This window comes from Nipponia nippon, unplaced genomic scaffold (assembly GCF_047370975.1).
Source record: "Nipponia nippon isolate SJK-2023a ecotype South Korea unplaced genomic scaffold, ASM4737097v1 scaffold_1, whole genome shotgun sequence".
Taxonomy (NCBI): domain Eukaryota; kingdom Metazoa; phylum Chordata; class Aves; order Pelecaniformes; family Threskiornithidae; genus Nipponia; species Nipponia nippon.
In genome coordinates, this window is record NW_028262290.1 from 149,474,105 (window position 1) to 149,498,621 (window position 24,517).

General features: G+C 40.8%; 1 protein-coding gene and 1 non-coding gene across 2 annotated transcripts; one reads left to right on the top strand and one right to left on the bottom strand.

Annotated features, from left to right (window-relative positions):
* The first annotated feature begins 325 nt into the window (after positions 1–325).
* RAB18 (RAB18, member RAS oncogene family) lies at positions 326–15,926 on the top strand. Its single transcript, XM_087777393.1, has 7 exons — positions 326–490; positions 3,137–3,192; positions 8,985–9,046; positions 11,028–11,100; positions 12,892–13,010; positions 13,091–13,157; positions 14,653–15,926. The coding sequence occupies exons 1-7, from the start codon at positions 423–425 to the stop codon at positions 14,829–14,831; spliced, it is 624 nt and encodes a 207-aa protein (XP_087633519.1). The 5' UTR covers positions 326–422; the 3' UTR covers positions 14,832–15,926.
* A 4,609-nt stretch (positions 15,927–20,535) lies between these two features.
* On the bottom strand, positions 20,536–20,609 carry TRNAN-GUU (transfer RNA asparagine (anticodon GUU)). The gene has a single exon. It is a non-coding gene; the product is annotated as a tRNA-Asn (tRNA).
* Between the last annotated feature and the right edge of the window lie 3,908 nt (positions 20,610–24,517).

Consider the following 24,517-nt stretch of genomic DNA (forward strand, 5'->3'; position numbering starts at 1 on the left):
CTGGCGCCCACCGAGGCGCCAGGGGCAGCCTCCCCACACACCCTCCCCGCAGCGGGCGGCGGGCGGCAGCGGGACTGGGCCCTGAGGGAGGCGGTGGGCAGCCACGCGGCGCCCGCCCCGCCCGGGCCCCTCCCGGGCCCCTCCCGGGCCCGCGCCCCGCCGCGCACGCGCCCACGGACCCCGCCCCGCCCCGCCGCACATAAACAGCGGGCGGCTCCGCGCCCGCCCTCCGCGCATGCGCCAGGCGCAGGGGCGGGGCCCCTCCCCCCGCCGCGGGCGCACCTGCGGCGGCCCAGGCGCATGCGCGGGGCAGGCGGCGAGGGGGCGAGCGGACGGGGCTGGCGGGGCGCGCAGGCGCAGGCGGGGCGGCTGCAGCCTGCGCAGGGAGCGTCGGTCGTGGTCGGGCCGGGCGCGCTGACGGGATGGACGAGGACGTGCTGACTACCCTGAAGATCCTCATCATCGGCGAGAGCGGCGTCGGCAAGTCCAGGTGAGGGGGGCGCTCGCCTCCCACAGCCGCTCCTGCCACGGTGCGGGGCGCCGGTGGGGCCCGGCCTCGTCCCCCGCGGCGCCGCGTTGGACAGCCCCACCTCTGCCTCAGCGGCCTGGGCGCGGCCTGCTCTGAGGAGGGCTCGGCCCCGCGGGGGGGGGCTTCCTCGCCCCTTCTCGGCCAGCCCTCCTGCAGGCGAGGGGCTGCCCCCTCTCCGGGCTGCCTGCCCCTCCCGCAGCCCTCCCTCAGCCGCCGGCCCCGCGGCGGGGCGGGGAGAGCGGGTGTCTGCCTGACCCAGTTGGAAACCGAGACGAAGCAGCGCTCTGCCGGCCGGCCAAGGGGATCTGGGCCTCCTGCGTCCTGTGCAGCCTTGTGTCGTGTGAAGAGGGGTGCGCCTGTACACCTCCACAGCGCTTTAGGGTTAATCTGGTCCGTAGTATGTACGTGTAGAGTCACAAGTGATCCAGCGCTGGGTGTAGGTGGGGGGACAAGGGCATACAAGCTGGGCAGTGAAGTAGTTCTACCACCTGACTCTTCTGCTGACTAATTGTACTCTTTCTCAACGACTTCGAGGTTGATTCCCCCCCTGCCCCACCCCCTGCCCTTTTCATGGCTTTTGTCTAAATCACCTTTTTTGTCTTTTAGTATTTTTTTTCTTTAAACTTTTTTGTTAGTGTTTGTTAGTTTATCTTAATAAAGTTAGTTTATCTTAATAAAGGAAGTAGGATATAAATGCAGGAGGTCATCTGGGAATGTACCACGCTAATCATGTTAGATTTGATGTTTTTATGGCAGTAATCTGTACAGTCTTCTACCATGACCCTAAATAACATTTAAGTTGCTAATTGGAGAAAAACCCTTATTTGTTAAAAATCTGTCAGTCACTCCTTTGAGTTAGCTACTGAATTGATAATCCAGCACAGTAGGCGGCTGGTGACAGACATGATCAGAGCAAATTTCTTTTAGTTGAGGTCATCTCTTTTATATGTGGCCATATGGAAGAATTTTTTCTGAGACAGATAGCATGCACAATGTTTTTGTATACCTACTTATATGCTTATTTCTTCATATGAGAAAAGTTGTTAAGAGAGACATTATGTAGAGGAAATAAAATTGCTATGAAACGATAACACTACAGTTGTTCAGGTGCAGGAACTTAATATTGACCTACTCCTGAATTTGTGTCACTTACCTATTACTTGACTAGGAAAGGTCAGATGTTAAACTTGTATTAGCTTGGTGTAGTAAGTGGTTGGAGTCCTGACTTCTCAACCAGATAGTGTCTTAAGCCTGGTCCCTGTGAGTGTGTTGTACTTTGTAGAAGAGGATATCTGCATATGGAAGAAAGGTGGGGAATGTAGAAGTTGGCTTGGCTTAGCACTCAAGACTTGTAAGCTGATGTTTTTATTCTAGAGGCAGTATGAGTGTTCTGTATTTTGTCTGTTTTGAGTGAAACTAGTTGTGGTTGTAGCTAAAAATGGCTGCTCTTAAGTAGCATCCTGATACAACTGTCTGAAGGTACCAGTAAAAACCTGTATGCTATTTTTTTTGTATTTTAATTATTCTTTGGTAAATAAAGCTACCATTTGGTTTTGGGGTTCTGGAGTAAGGAAAAAAAGGTTGGTCTGTGGTTAACTTTGGATTTGTCACCCAGCCTTATTGAAGTAAAGGATTTCAGTAGCCAGTTTTCTGTCAATGCAGGACTGTCCAAATGCTAAAAAGGGCTTGGCTGTTAAATTTGCATGCAAGAAGAGAAGGGGGGGGGGGGGGAAACGGGGGGGGGAGGACACAAAAAAATAAATAGGGCTTTGTTTTGTTTCTCTAGCCTGGAAATGAATAGAAGCTGTCAAGTCATAGCAAACAGCTGTCTGCCACATGGTAATATACACTTGCCACAGATGCATAAGACTGGTGATTTTAAAAACTGTATGCTGAGAATCTTTGTCTCTTGCTAAAATATTTACATTTGGCACAAGTACAGTGACATTATGGGCATTTCTTCAAGGAACCCTACTGCAATAGTGTGATGTGCTGGTAAATCTTAGTTGTAGCTGTTCTTATATTGATAGCAAAGGATAGGGGGAAATGTTATGTGTGTGAAAGTCCTTATATGCAAAAGGATACAAAATCGTAAAACAATGGTGAGCTAATTCTACTCTTAAACTTCTGCGTCTTTATTTCTGATGGTGTACTGTTCTACTGTGTGCCCAGTTCAAGGAGTTATTTCCAGGGTGAAAAGCTGACTTGGAATTTTCTTCTCAAGCTTACAGAAATACTGTGTGAGGCAATATGAAACAAAATCTTTTGTACTGAATTCTGGGAGAACAAAAATAGAATAAGATAGAAGCAGACCATGTGACTGTTTAGGCAACTGATTTGACAACTTGTGTGGTACTTTGTTTTCAAAGAGACATACTTAGTAATAGATGCGGAGAAGAGGACTGAGCTCTTCTAGCAGAGCATGTCTACTGTGTATTTTCATGTTCCCTTTTTTTTTGTAGGAGAGAAATTATGGAAAAATGAGATGTGTTTTTATTTAGCTACATGATCTTGCTGTTACTTTCAGACTTGTAATTTATAGGCTTCTGGCAAGCTATGTTTATGCTGCAATAATAGTAACTCTTATTTTTCTTCCTTCCCTATCAGCCTTCTGCTGCGGTTCACAGATGATACATTTGACCCGGAACTTGCAGCAACAATTGGTAAGTGTGTGCTGATATTACCTTAGAAAAATTTATACCAACTTTGGTACAAAATTGTAGTTTGTTCAGACTTGCCTAACCAGTACTGAAGTTAAGACATGTCTGCTTCTCTGTAAGGAAAGAGTGATGTTGACACAGTTTTAGCATGCAGCGCTCATTGGTGTAGAGCACTGACTGTACTGGCCTGTAGTTGTTCCCTTTATGCAAAAATATATCCTTGGCTAGGAAAATAGACATAAATGTCACCCTTCACCATGAAGATGGAAATCATAGGTATTGGCAGTGAAAAGTGCTAGTGGTACAACCTGCAGTTCACTGTTTGCCAGCATTTCAGGCTAAAATGGAAATGTAAGAGCTACTATTATGTCTCCCACTGATTTATCTGTGCAAGATAGCTATCAAGTGGTTTAAATAGTAATATTGCTGTCCAGAACTTGTGTTCTGTGTAATATGATAGTTGATAGCTATCTTCAGAAGACTTAAGACCCTCTTTAGTAGGGGATGTTAGCCCTTGCAACTCATGACAATCCTAGAGTGTGGCTTCTGCTTTTCCTCTATAGGGAGAAAATTACAATGTGGCTTTTTCTCTCCTACCTAGTAATCAGTTCCTTGGCAGATAGACTCTTGAGAAAAATGGAAGAGAGCCAAGAATCTAGAGCTGCTGGGAAAAAAGCAGTGATGTGTCATTGCTATGTTGGTATCGTACCTACCAACAGTTGTGCTGGAGGAGCGTGACCCAGAATGCAGGATACACTATGTAGATGGTTGTCAAAGGAAGCAAAATGAAACTTCGAAGAATGTGATGCAGCTGTATGCCCAATTAATAACTGAAGTAATGGAAAATCAAGATGACTTTTCCACACAATGCATTTCAATTGCATTTTTTACTTTCTCTGTAGGAAGAGTTCTGGCTAAGGACTTGTATCAAATTTTTTCTTTGAGTTCAGCTGTTGGTAAACAAAGCCAGCTCTGTCTAATTGGTTAAGAAGTCAATAAATTGATCTATTTTTCATTAATGTTAATAAGATACAGGAGTACGGTTTCATGTAAAGCACTGAGCAGCTGAGGGGCGGAGCATGGCCTCATGTTTGTTTCATTGCTCGTGGAAAATGAACTGGTGCCAGTAGCCCTACTTCAGTTCATGAGGGAGGATAGGGTGGAAGGAAACAGGAATGGAACAGACCAGGTGGTGAAGATGGCCATCTTGTATTCTAATTTAAATAGTTTTGGCACTGTATAGACTTCAAATCACATTACTTTCTTGGTATGTCAACATGTGGGCCAGGTCAGTGCAGAATAGCTATTTCAGCTTTCATGATGTTTTGGATACCAGTAGACTAGTTCAGTCTCAGTGTGGGCATCTTTATTGGGTTTCTTTTTTGTTTTTAATTGTGAGGGTTTTTTTTATTCTCCTGTTCATACATAATATTCTTTACCACTGTCAAAAACTGACATCAGTGCACTATTTGAGAAACAAAGGAATTATTTCCTGAAGTAATTCTTCCTCTTTCGGATTTGTCAAATGGACAACAGCATGTGTGGTAGCTAATTGTTGGCTGTTAAATAGCAACAACTCAAGGTTTACTACTGGCAGATCCTACTCTGCCAGTAGTAGGATCTACTGGCAGGGCTACCCTGCTCTGTTTCTGATGTGGAAAAGGAGGGAGAGTACTCAATGTGAGCATTACTTCAAATAGAGTTTGAGTTCTGAGATAATACAGACTTACTAATACAGAATGAACATGGTCATTTGGTAGGAAAAGGAAGTTTCTAGAGACTGAGCAAATGCTGGCCTAGATCACCCTAGCTGTTAGGCCCCTCTAGCTGATGTTTGTAGTAGTATTGTGCAGTAGAGCTACTGTGACCCCAACTGTGAAAGTCTTATAGCATGGTGTGTGGAGCACTCATGTGGGATAGCAGATTCTTTGCTTTTAATTTTTTTTTTCCCACTTAACTGGAAGGGGAACAGAATCTGTGTTGTTCTTATTTGCTTCCTTTTTTTTAAATTACTAGGCTGTGGCATTGCCATTTTTCTGGTGAATGTATTGCTAAGAAGCAACATGTCAGCTTTAAATTCAGGGCAGGATTTGTTGTGCATACATATAAAGTACTTGGAGTGAGTTCTTAGAGATAACTATTTCCTGCTGCATGAAGGCAGATCCTAGATGCCAAATTCTGGTACTTGCAAGATGGTGAAATGCCAAAACACTTTGTGAATCTTGACCTGCATTTCTTTTTGTGCTGATTAAACACTATTTCGTTTTGAGTTTGGGGACGGAAGAGGTTTTTAAATAATTTTAAGGCTTTCCTGTTGAGACTGCAGAGTATGGTGCTTTTCCAAAATGAACGGATTGACTACAAATAATGTCATCTTTCAATGACTTCTACATACTGATTGCTGAACTGGTTAAAGTGACTATATTTTTAATTTGGATTAGAAAGTGAAGAGATAACATGCTATATGTTTAAAAAAAAACCAAAACAAGCAACAACTGCACACAAAACCACAACACTGGGGAAAGCCTTGGCTGCAGGACGGCTGGTCCCCTGCCCCTGTTGAGATGTACCTGATCTTTGTAGCTTGCACAAACCTACTGGTGCAATTTAAATGAAACCCTAAACTATTGTTTTGTGGGTTTTTTATTTCAGAATTTTGTAAAAAATCCTGTGGTATTCTCAGAAGAATAAGCTCCCTTGGGCAAATAGTTTGACTTCAGTAGCTTCAGTTGGATTAACTGTGTTTTATTCAACCTAGCAGATTGCCCGTCCTTGCATTTTGTTGAGGCTAACTTCTTCACTGGGCTTCATCACGTGAATCTCCTCAGACTGTATATACCCCTATATTTTCTGTTGTCCTTACTGCCTATGCTAGTCGTTACTTGCTTGCCTTTTGTATGAGAGATTCTAGATAAGTGTTCAGTGCAATCCCTGTTTCATTAAGTGATGTATTGCACAGATCTGATCTCTCTTAACTTTTTAGCCTTCCTTGTACTTGGAGTCCTCCAACTTTAAGCTGTCCAACTTGTCAGTTAATTACAACACAAATAATACACTCTAGCGGATTTTGCACTTCCTGTAAATACAGCGTGGCATACTGGCCTAAGCGCGAGAGCCGCATGAAGGTGACAGAGCTGTTCCTTGCAGACTGTAAGTCCATAGTATCTCAGTGTGTAGTGCTGAGGCAGTAGGTGTCAACACACAGGAGTACAGTCTAGTAGTGCTGTCTTGTTCCTGGCTGCCTTCCAAGGCATGGTGGAAAACACTGTCAGCTTTCTGTTGTGAAGGGTAGAAACATCACTCTTGCAAGCTCAGAACTGACACCTGTCACACAAACATGTCTGTATTTCACTGAAGTATTTAGGGAACATAAGTATCCAGTTTGTTCAATTTAACAAGATTTTCTTGAGCCCTGCGTTTTTTCTACTTGTCCTCTTTTATGGCAGGTTGATAATAAAAAACCTAGGTATTTAGAAGATTTCTTTTTGTTAACTGGCTTTTTGTGTGTGTTGAGCTCCTTGGTTTACTAGAATTAATTTGCCACTTCTTGGTCACTTTAAAGGATATATTTTGGTGTGCTATTAGTTCATTTTCATGCTTCTGCTCTTCGATAATCAGTCTAACACATGGGGTTTATTCACTATTTTAGTTTCTTAATTTACGTGCATTGCTCATGAAGAATTTAAAGCATTATCTTTTAATTTTAAGCCAGCAGCAAGGCTAACGTAAAGGTGTATATGCACTTTCTGTTAAATGAAAATTGCAGAACTGTGCAAGTACAAGATTCTGATTCTGTTTACTGAATAGGAGAAGGATACGGTGACTTCAAAATACACCTAATATGTTTGTCTTAAGCAAAAGTAGTTTTCCTTCTTGAAACTACTATGACATACTTCTGATTTGTTAAGTATCTGATAAACTTACAATATCTACAGTTACAGTTTTTGATGTCAGACTAATGGATAAAAGAATGCGCTGTGAGCTGTTGGACATCCTGGCTGAGCAATGGTGATTTTTACAGTTTAGGGAAAGAAATATGCAATTAGAGTGGAAGAAGAGATTCTGTTAGTCTAGAAGTTACTGCTGAGTGCTGAAAAATTGGCAGGACAGGATGTTCTTTAGGATCAATTTGAGTCAATTTGCTAGCATAGCAGTCTTCTATGAACGAGGTAAAGTTCCAAGAACTTTAAAACAAAGTTAATAGTGACTGTTTTCTCTGAACAGAACTCTAGAATAATGTACCATCCTTGCGCATGGTGTGGAGCATTATATTACTGCTAAGTCTACTAAGACTACTAAGAGTCTTAATCCCTGAAAAAACAGAGTTCTGTTCAGTTACTGCAAAAGTTAATGTTCTTTGGCAAAATTTTGCTTGAAAAGAGTATGGGCTTCTTCCAGTGCAGGATGTAGTCTGAAAATCACTTGACACTTCAGGGATCACTAGTGAGCTGAAGCTGTGAAACAGTGGAATAAAAATTGTGTGTATTTTTTTTTTAAACAAAGCTCTTTTAAACCGCAGTTGCAGTGAAGCCATAAATCTGTTTGCAGTGTGCAGTTTCTTAAGCATCTTATATACCCTGTGTGACTTTAAGTGGAACATATTTTGGCAGCTGTTTGCACTTGTTTGTAGTCTGCATGGCTGTACACTTATCATGAGGCCATACTTAAACATCTTGTGTTAGAATAGTTAAAACAGAAATTCTTATTCTTATAGCAAGTGTGATCACTACCGTTTTAACTCAAAGTGCAAAATGTTTGCTGTTACATTTGAAAGTTGTTCATATAAAGGTACCAACTTTCCACACGACTACTTCATTTCAGGGCTGCTGCCTTGTGGGGAGTGCGAGTCACTCCAAAATAATTTAACCGTACTTCCAGTTACTTGCTGTTGGTAACCTAAGGATTACATTACAGAAAAATAGATCATAATTGTACCCAGCCTCTCAATCTGATGTATGTTGCTATATCCTTTAAATTTGCACAGTCATTAACATCTTGTCCTTCTTGGCTTGAGTTTTGTGAAGCTTGTCCTTGGGCAAGTGATAGGCTGCTAGTTTCTGTGTATTTAAAAAAAAAAAGGGGGGGGGGGATTGTCAGATGTTGAGGTAGATGACTGTTATCAACAGCATACTGTTACCATGTTGTCTGTTTTTTTTTTCTTGGTCACTGAACACGGTATTGGCGAGTCCCTGATATTGCTGGAGTCTGTGTAAGAGAGATACTGCGTGCTCAAATCATCCGAAGCTTATTTAACATGTTCTAGAGGAATTACTGTCATCTAACATTATTTCTCACAGGATAGTGATCATGTAGTAGATGAGTCTCTGTCTATATCGGTTTACCTCTGCATGATCAGCTTGATGGGACTTGGTCAGATTGTTTGATAGGGAAACAGAGCAAATAGCTACCTGAATGCAGCTTCCTTCTTTATTTTGAAAGTATGTTGTTCCTCAAGACCACAGACGTACTCAAGGAGAACACATGTATGAGTAATGAATAGAAAGGTAATCCATTTGAATTATAAACTTGAATATTTGTCCTGGAATACGTGCTTTAATACAGGAAATGTAGTATTTGCCTTCCATAAAGTACTTTGAATCAATGGCTTAAAAGGCCCTTAGGCTTTTGCAAAAGCCTTTCAGCAACAAAACCTTGAGTTTTGAGCAAAGTTCACAAATAGCTAATGAAACTTACTCTTCCTGCTCCTCACAACTTGTTTTCTGATTTTTTTTCTCTTTTCTGTTTCAAAACAGCTGTAGTATGTTTGAAGAACTAAAATATTTTTCCTCCTCTAGGTGTGGACTTCAAGGTGAAAACTATTTCAGTTGATGGAAACAAAGCTAAACTGGCAATATGGGTAAGTCTCTCAAGTTCTTAATGTATTGCTTTCCTTTGGGAATGGTGATAGCTTGTATAATGTACAGTTTGTATAGAATCCTTTTCTATTTAATATGGAGGCAATTTGGGGGAGTGGGAGGCTAATACTGAACCATTCAGAAGGTGGAATGAGCTGTGGGGCAGCTGGCTAATGGGGCAATTGTGTTGCCTATGAGCTGCTTCTGCAGCAGTGATTCCAGGTCTGGTTGGGATAGGAGTAGAGAAAAAGAGGAATAAAATGGTACTAAATCAATTGCACTTTAAAACTGTGAATGTGGCTGTTCCTAGATTTTTTTTTTAAATGAGTAATTCATTGTTTAATTTCTAAAAAGTTAGCCCTCACTAATTTGAGACTTCCCTGTATATATCATTCTTGGCTTTACTTGGCAGGCTTTAAAAGGGTGCACTTCTTAACCTAAACGTTTTAGGCAAAATTTAGTAGTGTATTAATAGGTTAAGAATTACTGTTGCATGTTCAATTTGTGCTTAAATGTTACCTCTCAGAACAGTTTTTAGCCTAAAAACTTCGTAGCCCTCATACAAAGACTTTTATAGGCTTGAAGTCGGTGTTATTTGTAGCAGATGCGGCTGAAAGAGGGAGAGGCAGTGTTTGTAATCTTAGCCTTAGTGTTCAACATCTACTCTAGTTAAAAGCAGAACTTCTAAATTCATGGCAAGTGAAGAAAGAAAAAGTCCAAGCTTTTTTTTAAACGTTCTCCATTCTGCGAACCAGCCTCCACACTTGTGTCACTTGAAGCACCTTTTGAATATTCAGACCCAGTTGTGACTTCTTGTAGCAAGCAAGAATAAAACCTTGTTTCTCATATAATCAAGATACTTGACCTTTACTTCCTTGGGCAGTAGTAGTGGAATGTGGAATATACATTGCAATACTTCTGCTGCTTTGAGGGTGTTTAATATCTCAACTAACAAACAGGACTTATGTCTCAGTGTGATAATAGTAATCATCACTAAAATAAATGGGTTTGACAAGGAAAATAACTGCAACAACTTGACAGACAAATAGACATATAGGAGAAAAACCAGGCTAATAGCAGAATGATGAGTGATCATAGAATGGGAAATATTACATAGGACTAACTTAGGGTTTATCTTCTTGCATCTTGGTGAATATGAAGGAATAATTCTGAGGTAAAGTGGAAAAGAAAAGCTTGTAAATGTGCATCATGACACAAAACCAGTTTGAGATGTGTGGGATTGACTGAGTGACTTGTAGAATGTTGGAAGTCCAGTTCAGTTATTCAGGTTCTTTGGCAGGGAACCATTTTGAATCCACAGTGTTTCATGTGTTGCTTCTAACCCGGGGTAACTTGGATGAAGTTATTTAAGTCTTCTATGCATAAAGTTCACAATGAGCATGAGCTATAACTTAACCTCTGATAAGAAAATAGCATTCTAATATTTGTTTTTTTGCAGAGCTGTTGACGCTGTATTTGAGGATGTAAATTCAACTTTACTTAAAATCAGAAAAACGTCTGACTTACTTCTGCTTCTGCTCTGTCATAGCATGTTAAATGCATTTACCCTGGCACTGAATCAAATTTAATTGGACTAAGGTGATTGAAGTGAGGGAACTGGTTTTGTTGCCATGGGTTTTGATGCTTGTTACAAAATCTTAGTACTGCAGCTATGCTTCTGTCTTGCTGGTTGCTGTCGTACTAGCTGCAGAACAAATGCTTCTGTGTAAATGGCTATCTTATTGCTATATAGTCTAGTTATTTACTACACCTAACAGTTTAAAGATGTTTCCCAAGACAGACTACATAAAACCTCAAAGTTAATGTGCAATAAAACAGCAGGGGAGGGTATAAACTTCGTTAATCTGGTAGTTGAATATACTTTGAATCTTATTTTGTATGTGTATTAGGAGCAGAATACCCAAGATCTAAATAGGTTCTGCTTAAATTCTGAATAATGGAACTTTCTGAATGGCTTTTTAGGATACTGCAGGTCAGGAGCGGTTCAGAACATTAACACCCAGCTACTACAGAGGTGCACAAGGTGTTATCCTAGGTAAGTATAGCTTTGCATGCTATTTTGAATAAGTTTGTGGTTTTCTCATGCACTGGAGTTATACAAACTCGTATAACCTTTCTATAATATCTAATTGATATTAAAAATCATTATATCTGTGTTGAACAATTTGTGCATTAAAGGACCTTGAATTTGATGTCTGACCTCTTTCTCATGTAGACAATCTCACTGGCCTGAGAACCACTGATTTTTCACGTGAGATTATCCCTTCAAATAGCAGTAGCTTTTAGCTTGGAGCTGTCCCTGTGCTGCCAGGAATTTGCCTTTTATTTATTACTTTTGTTTTTTGCCTGTGCTTACTAAGCCCAGAGTAAAGAGAAAAAATTTTTTTCTCTTCTCCTCAGTGTATTCTTTCTGTATCAGTATGTGTACAGCTTTCTCTCTTTCTTTTCCCTATTCCTTTTTCTTATTGAAATTAATATAAACACTGTGGAGTCTGGCTGGGATTTTTTGCTGTTTGTATCTCCATACTGATGGGATGTTATGCAGTCAGAATCACATAGAAAAGACTAGCTGGGAGCATAAAAAGCATCACTCTGTGTGGGAGAAACCCAGGCCAAACCCCATAATTGCAGCTTCACAGTGAAGTCATGTTTGCTGCTTTTGTATATGGAAACCTGTTAACTAGGCACTGAGCTCTGAAGTTCTGCTTCACTGCTAGAATTGAGGAGCTAACTAAAATAAGAGCAGGGAAGTAAGTATAATTTTTTTTCAAGTTGTGTCTGACTTGAGAGATTCTTGGTAAGTTACTGTGTCCAGTTAAATCGTTTAACTTGGAATAACCTTGGTCATGAGACTTCCGGTAGGTTTTGTTTTGTATGTACTGTTTCCCAAGCCTGAGTTGCATTGTCTTCCTGGTATAGGAAGGTGCTGTGAAGGCATGTCTTGTCAAGTCACTTAGTTGCTGGCACTGAACCTGCCACTTACTGTTGAAAGCGATAAAAGTAAGCAAACACTGTTTGGGAGCTAGAAAGTTGTGCTGTTGAGATTTGCTCTCTCGTTTTATTAGATAATCTTCTCTTGACTATTTCTTTGTTAAACGACTTCCTAAAAATAAGGTTGTTCATGCAAGCCAAGCTATAGATTTGATTGAAACCGACTGTTTATGCCTGTCTGCACATGGGATGTGAGAATGAAGGAAAAAATGCTTTCATAACTTGAAATGGTAGCTATTAGATAGTTGCTGGGTAGTGGGTTTCAGGTTTATCAAGGTCTGCTTTTTGTCTGCCCTTTTTGTTCCTCGCATGGCTTATTATATTACTTATATTCCACACAAATGCTAAATAGTTTGAAACACTAAAATGCTGAAAATTCAGTAGTTCACTGGTACTTCTGAGGATTTGGTGATCAGTTTACTTTTTTAGTTAAATCAGTAGCATAGCAGAAGTGTTATACAAGTCTTAACTATCACTAATTAACTCAGTTTGTGTAGTGATGTTAGTAAGTATCCTACGTCAGGGGTCTGCAAGTGTAGAATTCTTTGGAGAATGATAGTGTCTAGCCTGTAAGCTAGGATGTCTCAATATAAATTAGTCTGAGAACAGTTGATGACTGCATCTTAGAGTTATTCTGCATTAGTATCATCAATGATTTGAGCTGGTGGCTATTCAACTTCTTTTACAATTGTTGTCTTGCTGTAGTAAGTAAATTGGAGTCCTTGGTCCTCCTTCAGTTTTCTAATTCAAAAAGCCATAATTTTTGCTCCTTTTGTAATGTAAGCTGTATTTCTTGGAAAAATATTGTGGAAATAATATTGGTAATATCTTTCAGTTTATGATGTCACGAGAAGAGATACTTTTCTCAAGCTGGATAACTGGTTAAATGAACTGGAAACATACTGCACAAGGAATGACATAGTAAAAATGCTAGTTGGAAACAAGATCGATAAGGTAAACTGAATTCAACTGCAGTAAGTAATCTCTTGGTGTATTTTGTTAATCGTGCATATTAATGCTCTGTCTTCTTATAGGAAAACCGTGAAGTTGACAGAAATGAAGGTCTCAAATTTGCAAGAAAACATTCCATGTTGTTCATAGGTATGTTGTAGATATTTGCAGAGATGTTACTTGTTTTTTGTTACATAATGAAAAGTACTGCTTCTGTAGGACTGATAGTCTTTTCACGTACAATCCAGTTAATGATATTTCTCAGCTGCAGTAGGTACAAAGATATAGGTATTCCCATCTTTTTTAAAGTTGTCCCTAAATATGTCCAGATATCTCTTCTAACTGTGGATGAGTATGCTGAAATGTGTAAAGATTAAGGGTGGAATACAGGCACTACTGTAGTCTGACAAAACTTGTTTTAGGTTTGTGGTTTTGTCTGATTTCTTTTCCCAGCCTACTTGCTAAGTTAATAACAGAAGCAAAATGAAAGAGGGAAAACTGGTAACGGTGGCCAGCTTTCAGTATAGCAAACGACCTGGTGCTTGACAGAAATCTGTATTAGAACTGGGATGTAAAAATAGGTAGGAATATAATTAACTTATAAATGGTGGGTGGGATTGAATAATGACATAATCATGAGTGGAGCAAATATGTTGGTCTCATCTTGCTGCAAAATGAGATGGGTCTTGTAGGCAAAGCCTTGTAATGATAAATTAAAGTGGGTGGTGAAGTGATTCTTTATGCATAAGTTTATTACATGTTTCATTTAAGGATCAGCAGGGATTACTTTATAGGATGACTCCAGGAGCAAAGCAGTTCATTGACATTTCCTGTACTTAGACTTACGTTCCTGTCTCTGGCTAATGACATACCTTTGTCTAGTACCTTGCTGTGTTTCTCTTTAGCTACAGTGTCAGATGTGGAAATAAAAGTTCAGAGTTAAGGCACAAGCTGCTAAGTGCATGGAAGATGAAAAGAAACATGAAAATTGAACTATAGCTAAATATATATATCTGCATGCTAAATATGCTAAGAATCTGCACGGCTGTGTAGAAGAACAGGGCAAGCCCTAGTTGGACTGAACAGTTTCAGATGGTATCTGTTGCTCTCACACGCTGTGAGCAAATTTCTTGGGCTTAGCCAAGTAAGGCTTCTGAGTGAAATTGCCTAGAATTCTGTTAACTGTGGAAGAAGTGAGATCCCTTATTGCTTTTTATCAGATGAGTTGTATCATGGAGGCTGACCTAGAATCCTACAGTATGGATCCTTGCTTCTTATGGTATGGTGGTTTTGACTAATATACAGAACTGAAATACAGAACAGCAGCCAGGTTTACCAGACATCTTGAGTTAGTAGAACTCTCCTTTCTTCTTACTGAAGTGCTTTCCAAAGAAAAAGAAAGCTAAGCTATAGCTGTCTCCATATATTCTATTGACATTCAACTTGGAAGCTCTTCTATTAAAGAGTTTTGAGGTGCTGCCTTATGGGGTGACAGAAATCTGCTAATTTTGGCACTGTTATGTTATTATAGAATATATTGTAGAAGTTGTGAGTCTAGGTTGTAGGTTGAGACTTAACTGAAGGAAATACTAAACAAGTTACTGGAAGCTATGCTAACACTCAACTTTTTGCATCCCTTCTCCAGAGGCAAGTGCAAAAACATGCGATGGCGTACAGTGTGCTTTTGAAGAACTTGTTGAAAAAATCATTCAGACTCCTGGACTGTGGGAGAGTGAGAGCCAAAACAGAGGTGTAAAGCTATCAAACAAGGAAGAAGGATATGGAGGAGGAGGAGGATGTGGTGGATATTGTTCTATGTTATAAACTTTGGGAAGCTTATTCTTTGCATATTTAAACAGATAGTGACATCTTTCTGTACATAAATTCATTAAATGCTATTTTTAGGGACCTTGCAGTTTGCACATACTTGTTTTGTATCATGGCAGTGAACACTTGTAGGAAAAATGTTCTGCAGCTTTCCCAGTTTGAAAATGTTATGGTAAGCATGCCCAATTTGCAATCTTCGGGTTTTTATAAGTAGCATAAATAATGTGCAAGAACAAATGCACTACAACTTTTATGACTGTATACATTCATCATGTAACTACTCTAAACAAATCCATCTAACAAACACATTACTGCATTGTCTGCTCTCTGTCTTATTTTTAAATACTCTTGAAATGATAGAACTATATAGTGTGCACAGATCTTGAAAACAGTGTGAGCTATAAATGTTACATTTCATTTCTTCCAGTAAATGCTTTTTTATGGTATAAAAAAAGGCAAGATTATACAATTCTTAGACAAATCTGCTAAATTTTTGTCTTTCAGCAGAGCTGTCTAAGGTAAAAATCGGTACAGGTCATAGTTGGTATCAGCACCTTCTTGAAGAGATGCTTTGAAAGCTTCCTTTGCAAAGCTGGGAGACACCCATTTTTATTTTTAATTATCACTTCAGTTGGTGGCTTAACTGGAGTTTTAATCCTGTGATATTTATATACTAAATTTGTGGTACTCTTGCACTCTAGGTTTTTATGATGCGGTCTGCTCTAGAATTGCTGTAGAAAGTCTTCATTTTTGGCAAGGGGTCTGAATGACATCTTTGTTCTTTCATTGTGAAGCAATTTGCCACACTTCAGTACAGATGCCTAATTTTCCTAAATGTTTGTAATATAACTTTATCTCAAACTGTAGCTCACTGTGGCTGTGAAGATCTCTTATCACATGTCTGCTTTGTGCGGCTAATTGTTCAGAAATACAACTTCCTGTTACAGACACTAAATGAGAAGCTGTAGGGCTTCTTGATCTCTGTATGGAAAAATACTATTGCAATGAGTATTCACTTGAATTTACTGTATCAAAGCCAATGGTTTGTTTCAGAAGACTTGTATAGACTAATAAATTTTTTTTTCCACAGTATTCAACTTTTCTAACCTCTTCCTATTGTAGAGTTGTATATTTTCTAGCACGTACAGTTTAAACAAGGTCACTTCTTACAGACAAATTATTTCTGATTTCTGAAGGACGAGACAAGGATTCTGTGTTGTTGTGGGTTTGGTTTTTTTTGAATAATCACTATAGTGCAATCAGTAACTGAACTATTGGGCAGTTTCTTGTAAATATAGTGATGACTACCTTTTATTACTGCAAGGTTTTGTGTAAATGTCAGCATACGTGATCTGTATTTTGCAGCAGGTCTTGGCTACTTCTGTTAAAATACACTTTATTCTTCACACGGAAACTTTTTCTATTCTGTTTTACACTTGCTAGAAAACAATACCAAAATTTGAAGACTTAGCTCTGCTAGTTTCTACCAAATATTGTATCTATAGTATTGTTAATGTAGTAGGATAATTTAAATATGTAAATGTAATTAATATTAAATATACATACATATTGTATTAAAATGTTAGATTTGTGTTACTGTTTCATGCAGAATATGTGGGCTGAGCAAATCTTGTTTGTTAGCATTCAGATCAAAGGATTTCTGGGTTTTCTAGGCTAGCACTAGAGGAAACTCGGAGCATTAAAACTCTGAATAACAATTATTTTAGTATTACTTCAGTAATATTGGGCAAGTGTCATAATGCTGGCAGATGCCTGTAATTCGTTTCCATACCTATTTTCCCCCTAGTCTGGGTGCATCTCTATGTTGAGAAGAGACTTATTTTTCAGTTTCTCACGAAAGGCCCTTTTATCACGGGGCCCAGATTTATCTTTCTTTCTGCCTTTGCCAGATCTGACAGCTCTTGTCAAAGGGAGGAACTGCAGGGGACTCTGAATAGTGAGTATTGTTCTGCAAAAGAATCAAGTCATTTGCTCCCTCTTTGCCTGCAAAATTTTTCTGGGGAGAGGAGTACTCTGAAACAGCATATTTAGTAAGACTGAGAGCAGTTAGACAGCTGTTTGTTTTCTTTTTTTTTAAAACCGGATGTTTTCTAATTGACTTGCAACTAGCTGTTCTGTCTTCTTCATCTTTTAAGCATGTTTGGTTATGTCCCTGAGGAATGGCTTTTCCTAGAGTCTCACCACCTTTCTTCATTGCTCTGTCATGAAACTATGTACTGCAGGGGTGGATTCCTGTGCTTCCAGTATTTGTTAGAGCAAATTTAGCATCAGTTACTCTTACTACATTCCCCTCCCAATCCTTTCTCTTCGCTCTCTTTTTTTTTTTATGGGAGGGAGGGCAGGATGAAGCTACCATCTTTCAAATAAGACTGTTCCCATACTTACAAAGCTTTTTTTTTTTTTCTCTTTGCTGGTTAGAATTGTATCACCGTTATCTCCAAGTGCACTTTCACTGTTGTAGCTGTAATGCAGGCATATCTGAAGCTATTGCAAGCTGTATCATAACTTCTACTTAATACTGATTAAAGCCTATGTCTTTGTGGAATACTGAGTCTTGCAGTCAGAGAAGCGTGCACAAGAGATCCTTCAGTCTACCGCTGTAGGTAGCTGAGGGATAATGGAGATAGCTATTCTTTGCTCTTCATCAGTTAATGAGAATGTGTCCATTTCCATGGCAGGTAGTTTTATAAGAAAATACTAACCCAGAATGAGATAACTGCAAAATCTTACATGATCATGAAAGACAGTTAAAACTGAAGTTGTTTCCAGTTTATTTACTCTGTAGTCAATATTCTAGCAGTTAAGTACTTGTGGCTGGCAGAGGTTTTCTGTAGTCTTTACACTAGCCTGGAAGAATATGACAGAGCAGTTGCATCTTCTTGAGCTAACACTTGAGAATACTACTAAGTGTTGTTACAGTTTTGTCTTAGATTTCTTCTTTCACTGTTTTAAAAAGGGAGGTGGGACAGGCTTCTGGTGGAGATTTCAAGATGCGTAGTTTTGGGTTTTTTTTATTGCTAGTGCGGCTTTTATCCAAACTACAGCACCACTTTTCCTGTTCTGCTGCAATAATGAGATCAACAGCTGGCTCAAAGTAAGTCTTAACAAAATGAAAACCTGAGTTCAGTGAGTCCCCAAACAATACCGATGACTCTCATCAGTCTTGGCAGAACGTCAGGAAACAGTGGTGTGCTCTCTGCCATCGCATACTGCAGTGGCAACCGCTCTGTGCGCTTCGCTTTGTTAGTTCCCTTCTTCGCCAGTAGCCTGGAGGATATACAGTGAGCTACAGTAATCCTTCTGATCTTGCCCCATAGTTTAGTGTAATAAATACATGTTTTGAGGCTGAACTGGATGCATTTTTTCAAACACTTGCAAAACTTGGGCAGCCTGTGTTGTGATCAGCACAAGTTACTGCTATTTAGCTACGGAGGATTTATATAAATGTTCAAGGTGCTGCATCCAGCCCATAAGGGCTAGCTTTTTGAAAGCTCCTGGAGTAGTTTTCAGTGTCTTGCTGCCCTTCCTGAAGGTGTCAAGAAGCAACATTAGTATGAGCTTTTTCATGTTGCCAGACAGATTGTTGCATGGTTTTCAGAGCTAGTTGAGCCTTCAAGGGCAAAATATAAGGTGTTTTTCCTGGTCACTTTCCAACAGCATTAGCTTTGGGGAAAAAAAGAGAAGCTCTCCATTAAAACTGTTTCAAGTTTTGTAAGGTTTCCACATATCTTGCTCTTGAGTACCTGTGGCACCTTTAATTAAAAATTGATGAAGGGTTATACAGGCGAAGAACTGTGAAGGTGTGTTTCCAAACTACTGCATGCTTACGTTCTGTGGCTGATTTTAATGCAAGAGTAAGGAGTTTTGTCCTTGTCCTTGTGCCAGGGTAACATCTGGTCCTTTCTGTTGGAGTTATGGTGCTAAGCTACTGAAGATTTTTTTTTTCTCATGCTACTATTTCTGTAGCATCTATGCATGTTTTACATACAATGATAGCAAAATGCCTAGTGAAGTTCTGGAACTCTTGGGCTCTAGTTCTTTATTTTAGAAGCTTTAAAAAAACCCCAAAAACAAACAAAAAACAAACAAAAAAACCACCTTAAAATAGAAGCATCAAATCATGATTGGAAGGAAACTTTTCTGCTGTTTTCTATGTATGATCAGCTCTGGATGTACATGGTTCTGGGAACAAGTCTTGTGGTTGGGTCCTTTTGACAGGAGTGCTTGGTTCACAGTTCTTAATGCTTGTCAGGCTGGACTTTCTGATCCGAGAAGTGTGGCTATCAAGATGTTCATGATAGCATGAAACTTATTCTTCAACATAGCTAGACCTGGAGCTTCTCGTTACTGCTGAGGATTAGGACCAAAGCCATAAACTGGGAAGAGCAGTAGCAGCTGCCCAAACTGTGAAGGGAGTTTTAATAATATATATAATACATTTAATGTACAATACATTATATACACAAAATATATAACTATTATATAATATGCCATGTAGTAAACACACTAATATAATAAAAACATTTTGTTATAATTAATATACTTTATTAAAATAAGGCAATATAGAAATATAATGTATGTGTATATATTAATATCTTATATTGGTTAGAGATTATGTATCATCTCTGAACTTCAGCTTCAAACATAGTGAATTATTTTAATTCAGGGTAGGTATGACAAAGGCACAAAGCCTGTGGGCAGGTGTCATCCAGAAGAACAGAAGGAAGGATGTGTATGGAAGCAAGAGTTGGACTTTATATACTGACGATGCCTGAGCTTGGTATGAAATCGAAGTTGAAGTTCTAGATTAATTGGATACTCAGAGTGCCAGGCGTCAGAGATCACATCTGCCTAGATGTGATTTGACTTAAATTTTTCTCTTGAACAGTAGCCTGAATCACAGACTGGTTGAGGTTGGAAGGGGCCTCTGGAGGTCACTTGGTCCAACCCCCCTGCTCAAGCCAGGACACCTGCAGCCGGTTGCCTGGGACTATGTCCAGGTGGCTTTTGGATGTCTTCAAGGGGGGAGACTCCACAATCTCCTTGGGAAACCTGTTCCAGTGCTTCGTCACCTGTACAGTAAAAATGTGTTGCCTCATGTTCAGAGGGAACCTCCAGTGCGTGCTCATTGTCTCTGGTCCTGTCACTGGACACCACTGAAAAGAGCCTGGCTCTGTCCCCTTTGCACCCTCCCTTCAGGCATTTATATACATTAATAAGATCCTCCCCCCTCAGCCTTCTTTTTTCCAGGCTGAACAGTTCCAGTGTTTCCTCATGGGAGAGATGCTTCTGACCCTTAATCATCTTTGTGGCCCTTCCTTGGACTCTCTCCAGTATGTCCATGTCTCTCTTGTACTGCAGAGCCCAGAACTGGACGCAACGCAACACTCCAGGTGTGGCCTCACCAGTGCTGAGGAGAGGGCAAACATCACTCACCTCCCTTGACCTGCTGGCACTGCTCCTTCTCGTGCAGCCCAGGAGCCTGTTGGCTGCCTTTGCTGCATGGGCACTTTTATGGCTTATGGTCACTTGGTGTCTACCAGGACCCCCACAGCCTTTTCTCCTAAGCTGCTTCCCATCAGGGTGGCCCCCAGCACCTAGGGGTGCCTGGGCTGGTGCCCCCTCAGGGGCAGGTCTTGTTGGGCTTCGTGAGGGTCCTGCCGGCCCTTAAAAGGATGCTCGTCCCTGGGTGGGCTCGAACCACCAACCTTTCGGTTAACAGCCGAACGCGCTAACCGATTGCGCCACAGAGACAGATGTACAGTAATTTTCTTCAGAAGAGCTGAATTTCTGATTGTGTTTGATAACTGCTGATGGTGGTGGCTGTGTGTGTTGGACAGTGACAGACCAGTACTGCTGGCACATCGCTGCAACAAAGCTGATGTGTCACTGTGTCAGAATATTGTAAGAGATGGGGGTGGGGGGAAAAAATGCTATTACCTCCTGTGGTGTGTGAAAGATGAGATTTCTTTTCATTTGAAGAAGTAGCTATTCCTCACCACTTACCTCCCTCAGGAGAGGAGGGGTTGGGGTCACGTCACGTTAGGCCATCTGCTAGTACTTCAGAGGTGGGTTAACAGCACTGTTTCTCTAGCCAAAGCTACAGAAAGGCCCTGACGTACCCATGTGCTTTTTGTGCTCGTGGCTGTAAGAAGTCTGAAAACGTGTGTGGCTGTGAACGTTAATGCAATTAAAGCAAAACACAGGTACAGTTCAGAACATGGACTGAGAGACATCCGAGATGCTGACTGCAGAATTCTCACTGCACCTGGGAACTGGGGGTTGGACATGAGATAGCTCTTGGGCAGGTCTTAACCAACAGTGAAGATTTCATAGTGAAACTTGCACTTTTAATTTTTTTAAGTTTTGTAGGTGTACTACTTCAAAGAAAGCACTGATAACTTCAGTTTGTAGTGGGCATATGTATTTTTCACTGACATTCAACAGCCAGGAAAAGATGGAGCCTTTCACTCTCTATGGCCTTGTGCGTTGATGGAAACCAAAGGGTATGAAATACTGAGAAACAGGACAGGAGCTGAGTTCTGTTCAGCTAGTGAATCTGTACCTGTTTTATGTCTAGTTTCCTGACAGAAGGAAACTGTCTGTTTTAATATCTTAGCCTTTTTTTGTTGTTCATTTGGTAAAGAAAACACAGCAAAATGTTGGCTTGAAAATGGTTGAATTGCTTTTAAAAGTTAGGAAGCTTAATCCCTGCAAGGCTGCGCCTTGGACTGCTGCTGACAACGTCATTGGTGAAGCGTTCCTGCAGCGGAGCTGTGTGCGCATAGGAAGATGTGTGGGTAAGTAAGTGTTTCAGAAGGAGTTTGAGCAATTTTCTTTTGGAGGGATAGGAACTGGTAGTTGGAGAAAAACGTACTTTCAGTAGTGGCAGCAGCAGATAGCCTCTCCTAGTAGGGAGTTTGACAGAGAGCAGCTTCCTTTCCCTTCCTCTGGTGTTTTAAGCTGTAATGTGAGGGAGTCTACACCATGCACCTCAAAGCTGTGGAGCAGGTCGGTCCCACAGCATGTCCTGGGGTCTTGCTTCACCGGCTGCTCCCTGCAGGAGCTAACGGGGATGGTACTCGGCTCCTGCCTGGCCTACACACCCTAGTGTCCCTCCGCCGGGATCCCTGGCACAAGGCAAAGCTACAGATCCAGGTTTCATCCTGAGCTGGAATTGGAGGGTAGCTGGGCTGTGTGGGCCTGGGAGCTAAAATGTCCTCACGGGTGGCTGAGTTTAAATGTAGCCATAGGGAACATAGGGAGGAGTCCAGAAAGTTGCAGTGTCAAACTTGCTCAGTACAGGACCTTATGTTTTTTAGTGAAGTGCTGATAATGGTCTCTCAGATGGTTTTCAACAGAATCTGTTGGAGCACTGACAGCATTCAAGCTTTGACAATTAAAAAAACGGGTTTTTTTCCACAATGAGGGTGGTGAAACACTGGAACGGGTTGCCCAGAGAGGTGGTAGATGCCCCATCCTTGGAAACATTCAAGGTCAGGCTGGATGGGACGGAGCAACCTGATCTAGTTGTAGATGTCCCTGCCCATTGCAGAGGGGATGGACTAGATGACCTTTAAAGGTCCCTTCCATCCCAAAGCATCCTATGATTCTATGATAATGTTTGAATTAACAAATTGTTGGTTTTCAAGACTGCTGGCATTACTCATACAGGCTTTTCTGTAACTTACAGTGTTTGAGTCAAAGCTTCTAGGAGAGGAAAGACGTACTGAACTGTTTCTTGATGTGAACCAGAAGATATTAATATGGCACAGACATGGGAGCTAGTTCAGGTACCAGTGGCAGTCTGGCTGAAGCAACGCAGAGCTCAATAGTTGAACATACCCCTCCAGAAAGCAGGGTGCTTCCTCGGTCTTCTCTGGTTTGGTGCTGCAGGGAGCGTATTTGGGAATGCATCCCACTCCGGCTGTGAGGTTCGACTGTCTGACCTTGCTCCAGGGGCAGGAGCACCTTCCTACCATGCTATTTCTTTCTCCTAGAATTGCGCACTAGTTGACAAAAGAAATGAAGGAAACTTCTGTTGTTTCACGGGCAAAAGTGATGAAATATTAGGCTGGCGAACAGATTTCTATGGACGGAGCCAGCAGGTGAGCTTAACCCTCAGAATATCCTGCCTGCTTCTCTTCTCCCTCTAAACAGTAGGAAAAAGCCATCTTTTGGTCTTGTAATTTCCTTTTGCCTAGAGAGCAGAGGTAAACTCTGTGAGGCTGGAGCAATCAAAAAGAAGTGCAACGAAGTTTCCCCTGTAAGTTGCAGATAGTCAGCGTTGATACCTGAGGTCTGCAATGATATCCTTCCTTTCTCTTACACTCCTCAAAATATGAGTAGCAGTCTTCTGAGCTTAGTGGAAATTATTTGCTATGTATTTCACAGTAGTAGTCAGAAGCAATAAAAGCATGGAAATGCATTTGCCATGCCCTCCAGAGAAGGCAAAATTATTTGACAGTATACAGATTGGAACGTTTTATTGTACTAGCCTGAAGTCTGAATATGTCCTTTGTTTGCAGACTTAGCCTGGGAAAACAGAGCAGGAAAGGACTTTAAGACACCACGGTAGTCTTTCTCTCTACCCTAAGAAAGGATCAAGTACACTCAAACCATTCACGTACTTAAAATATTCTTACAAGGAACCCAACAACGAAGATTTTATTGCCTCCTCAGACAACCTCTTCCACTGTTTTTTGGAACCTTAATAATGGAAAGCTTGTCCTGTTTAACCTTTATTTCCTTTGCTGTAATGACAGCCCCCTTTGCTGGGGCTTCTGGTGGAACCTGTGTTTGCCCGGTGATGCCTACGTGCCTAATGGAACCAAGCTGAAGATTTTCATTTACGACATGTAAAATAAAGAAGCAATTGCATTTCCTGCTGGACAGGATAGCTGCTCATTGTAAAGTGATGTCTTTTTTTTTTTTTTCTTTTTGGGTAATACAGTACAGAACTAGTAATGTAATCTCTCTCTGAGCTTGTACCTCTTTTTTTTTTTAATGCATCAGTGCCTGTGAAAATGAACCATATCAAAAAGCTTAAACCTAGTAATAGACTTAGTTCTCGGTGTGGCTCTGAGGAAAGCAGCTTAACTGCTCTGTGTCTATTTTGTATACAAGAAAACACCTCTAAGGCTTTTTTTTTTTTGTTTGGTAAACCCTGAGTTTTTAATGACCCTGTGGTAGTCCACATATTTCAGAATGTCTACTTGGAGTTTTGTCTCCTAGCCGAGTCCTGAAAAGCTGTGGTGTCATTAGTAGCCACTCCTGAGCCGAGGCACATCCTTGGGGATGAGGAGCCTCAGCTGCGCCCTGCTGCAGCGCAGCAGGAATCACGTCAACGGACTTGGAAACGCATGAAAACATCTTAAGGGAAAACAAATGCTGAAGAGCCCCTAACTTTTCTGGCAGATGGTGTTTGAGTGTTTTTTCTATCTATAAGTAAATCATATAATTGAGAATTGTTGCAGTTCAGTTATTTAAATTCATGTTTTCTCGCTTGGTCTGTGCTTATGCTTCTGCCTTGACCCAGGCCTGTGCTTGATGGCTCCGCACGCTTTCCTGCCGCTTGTAGCCTTGGCAGCGCTGTGCGGCTGAAATCTTTCAGAGTGGCTGTTATTAATATGTTAGCGACCACATGTAAGTGATTAACATTA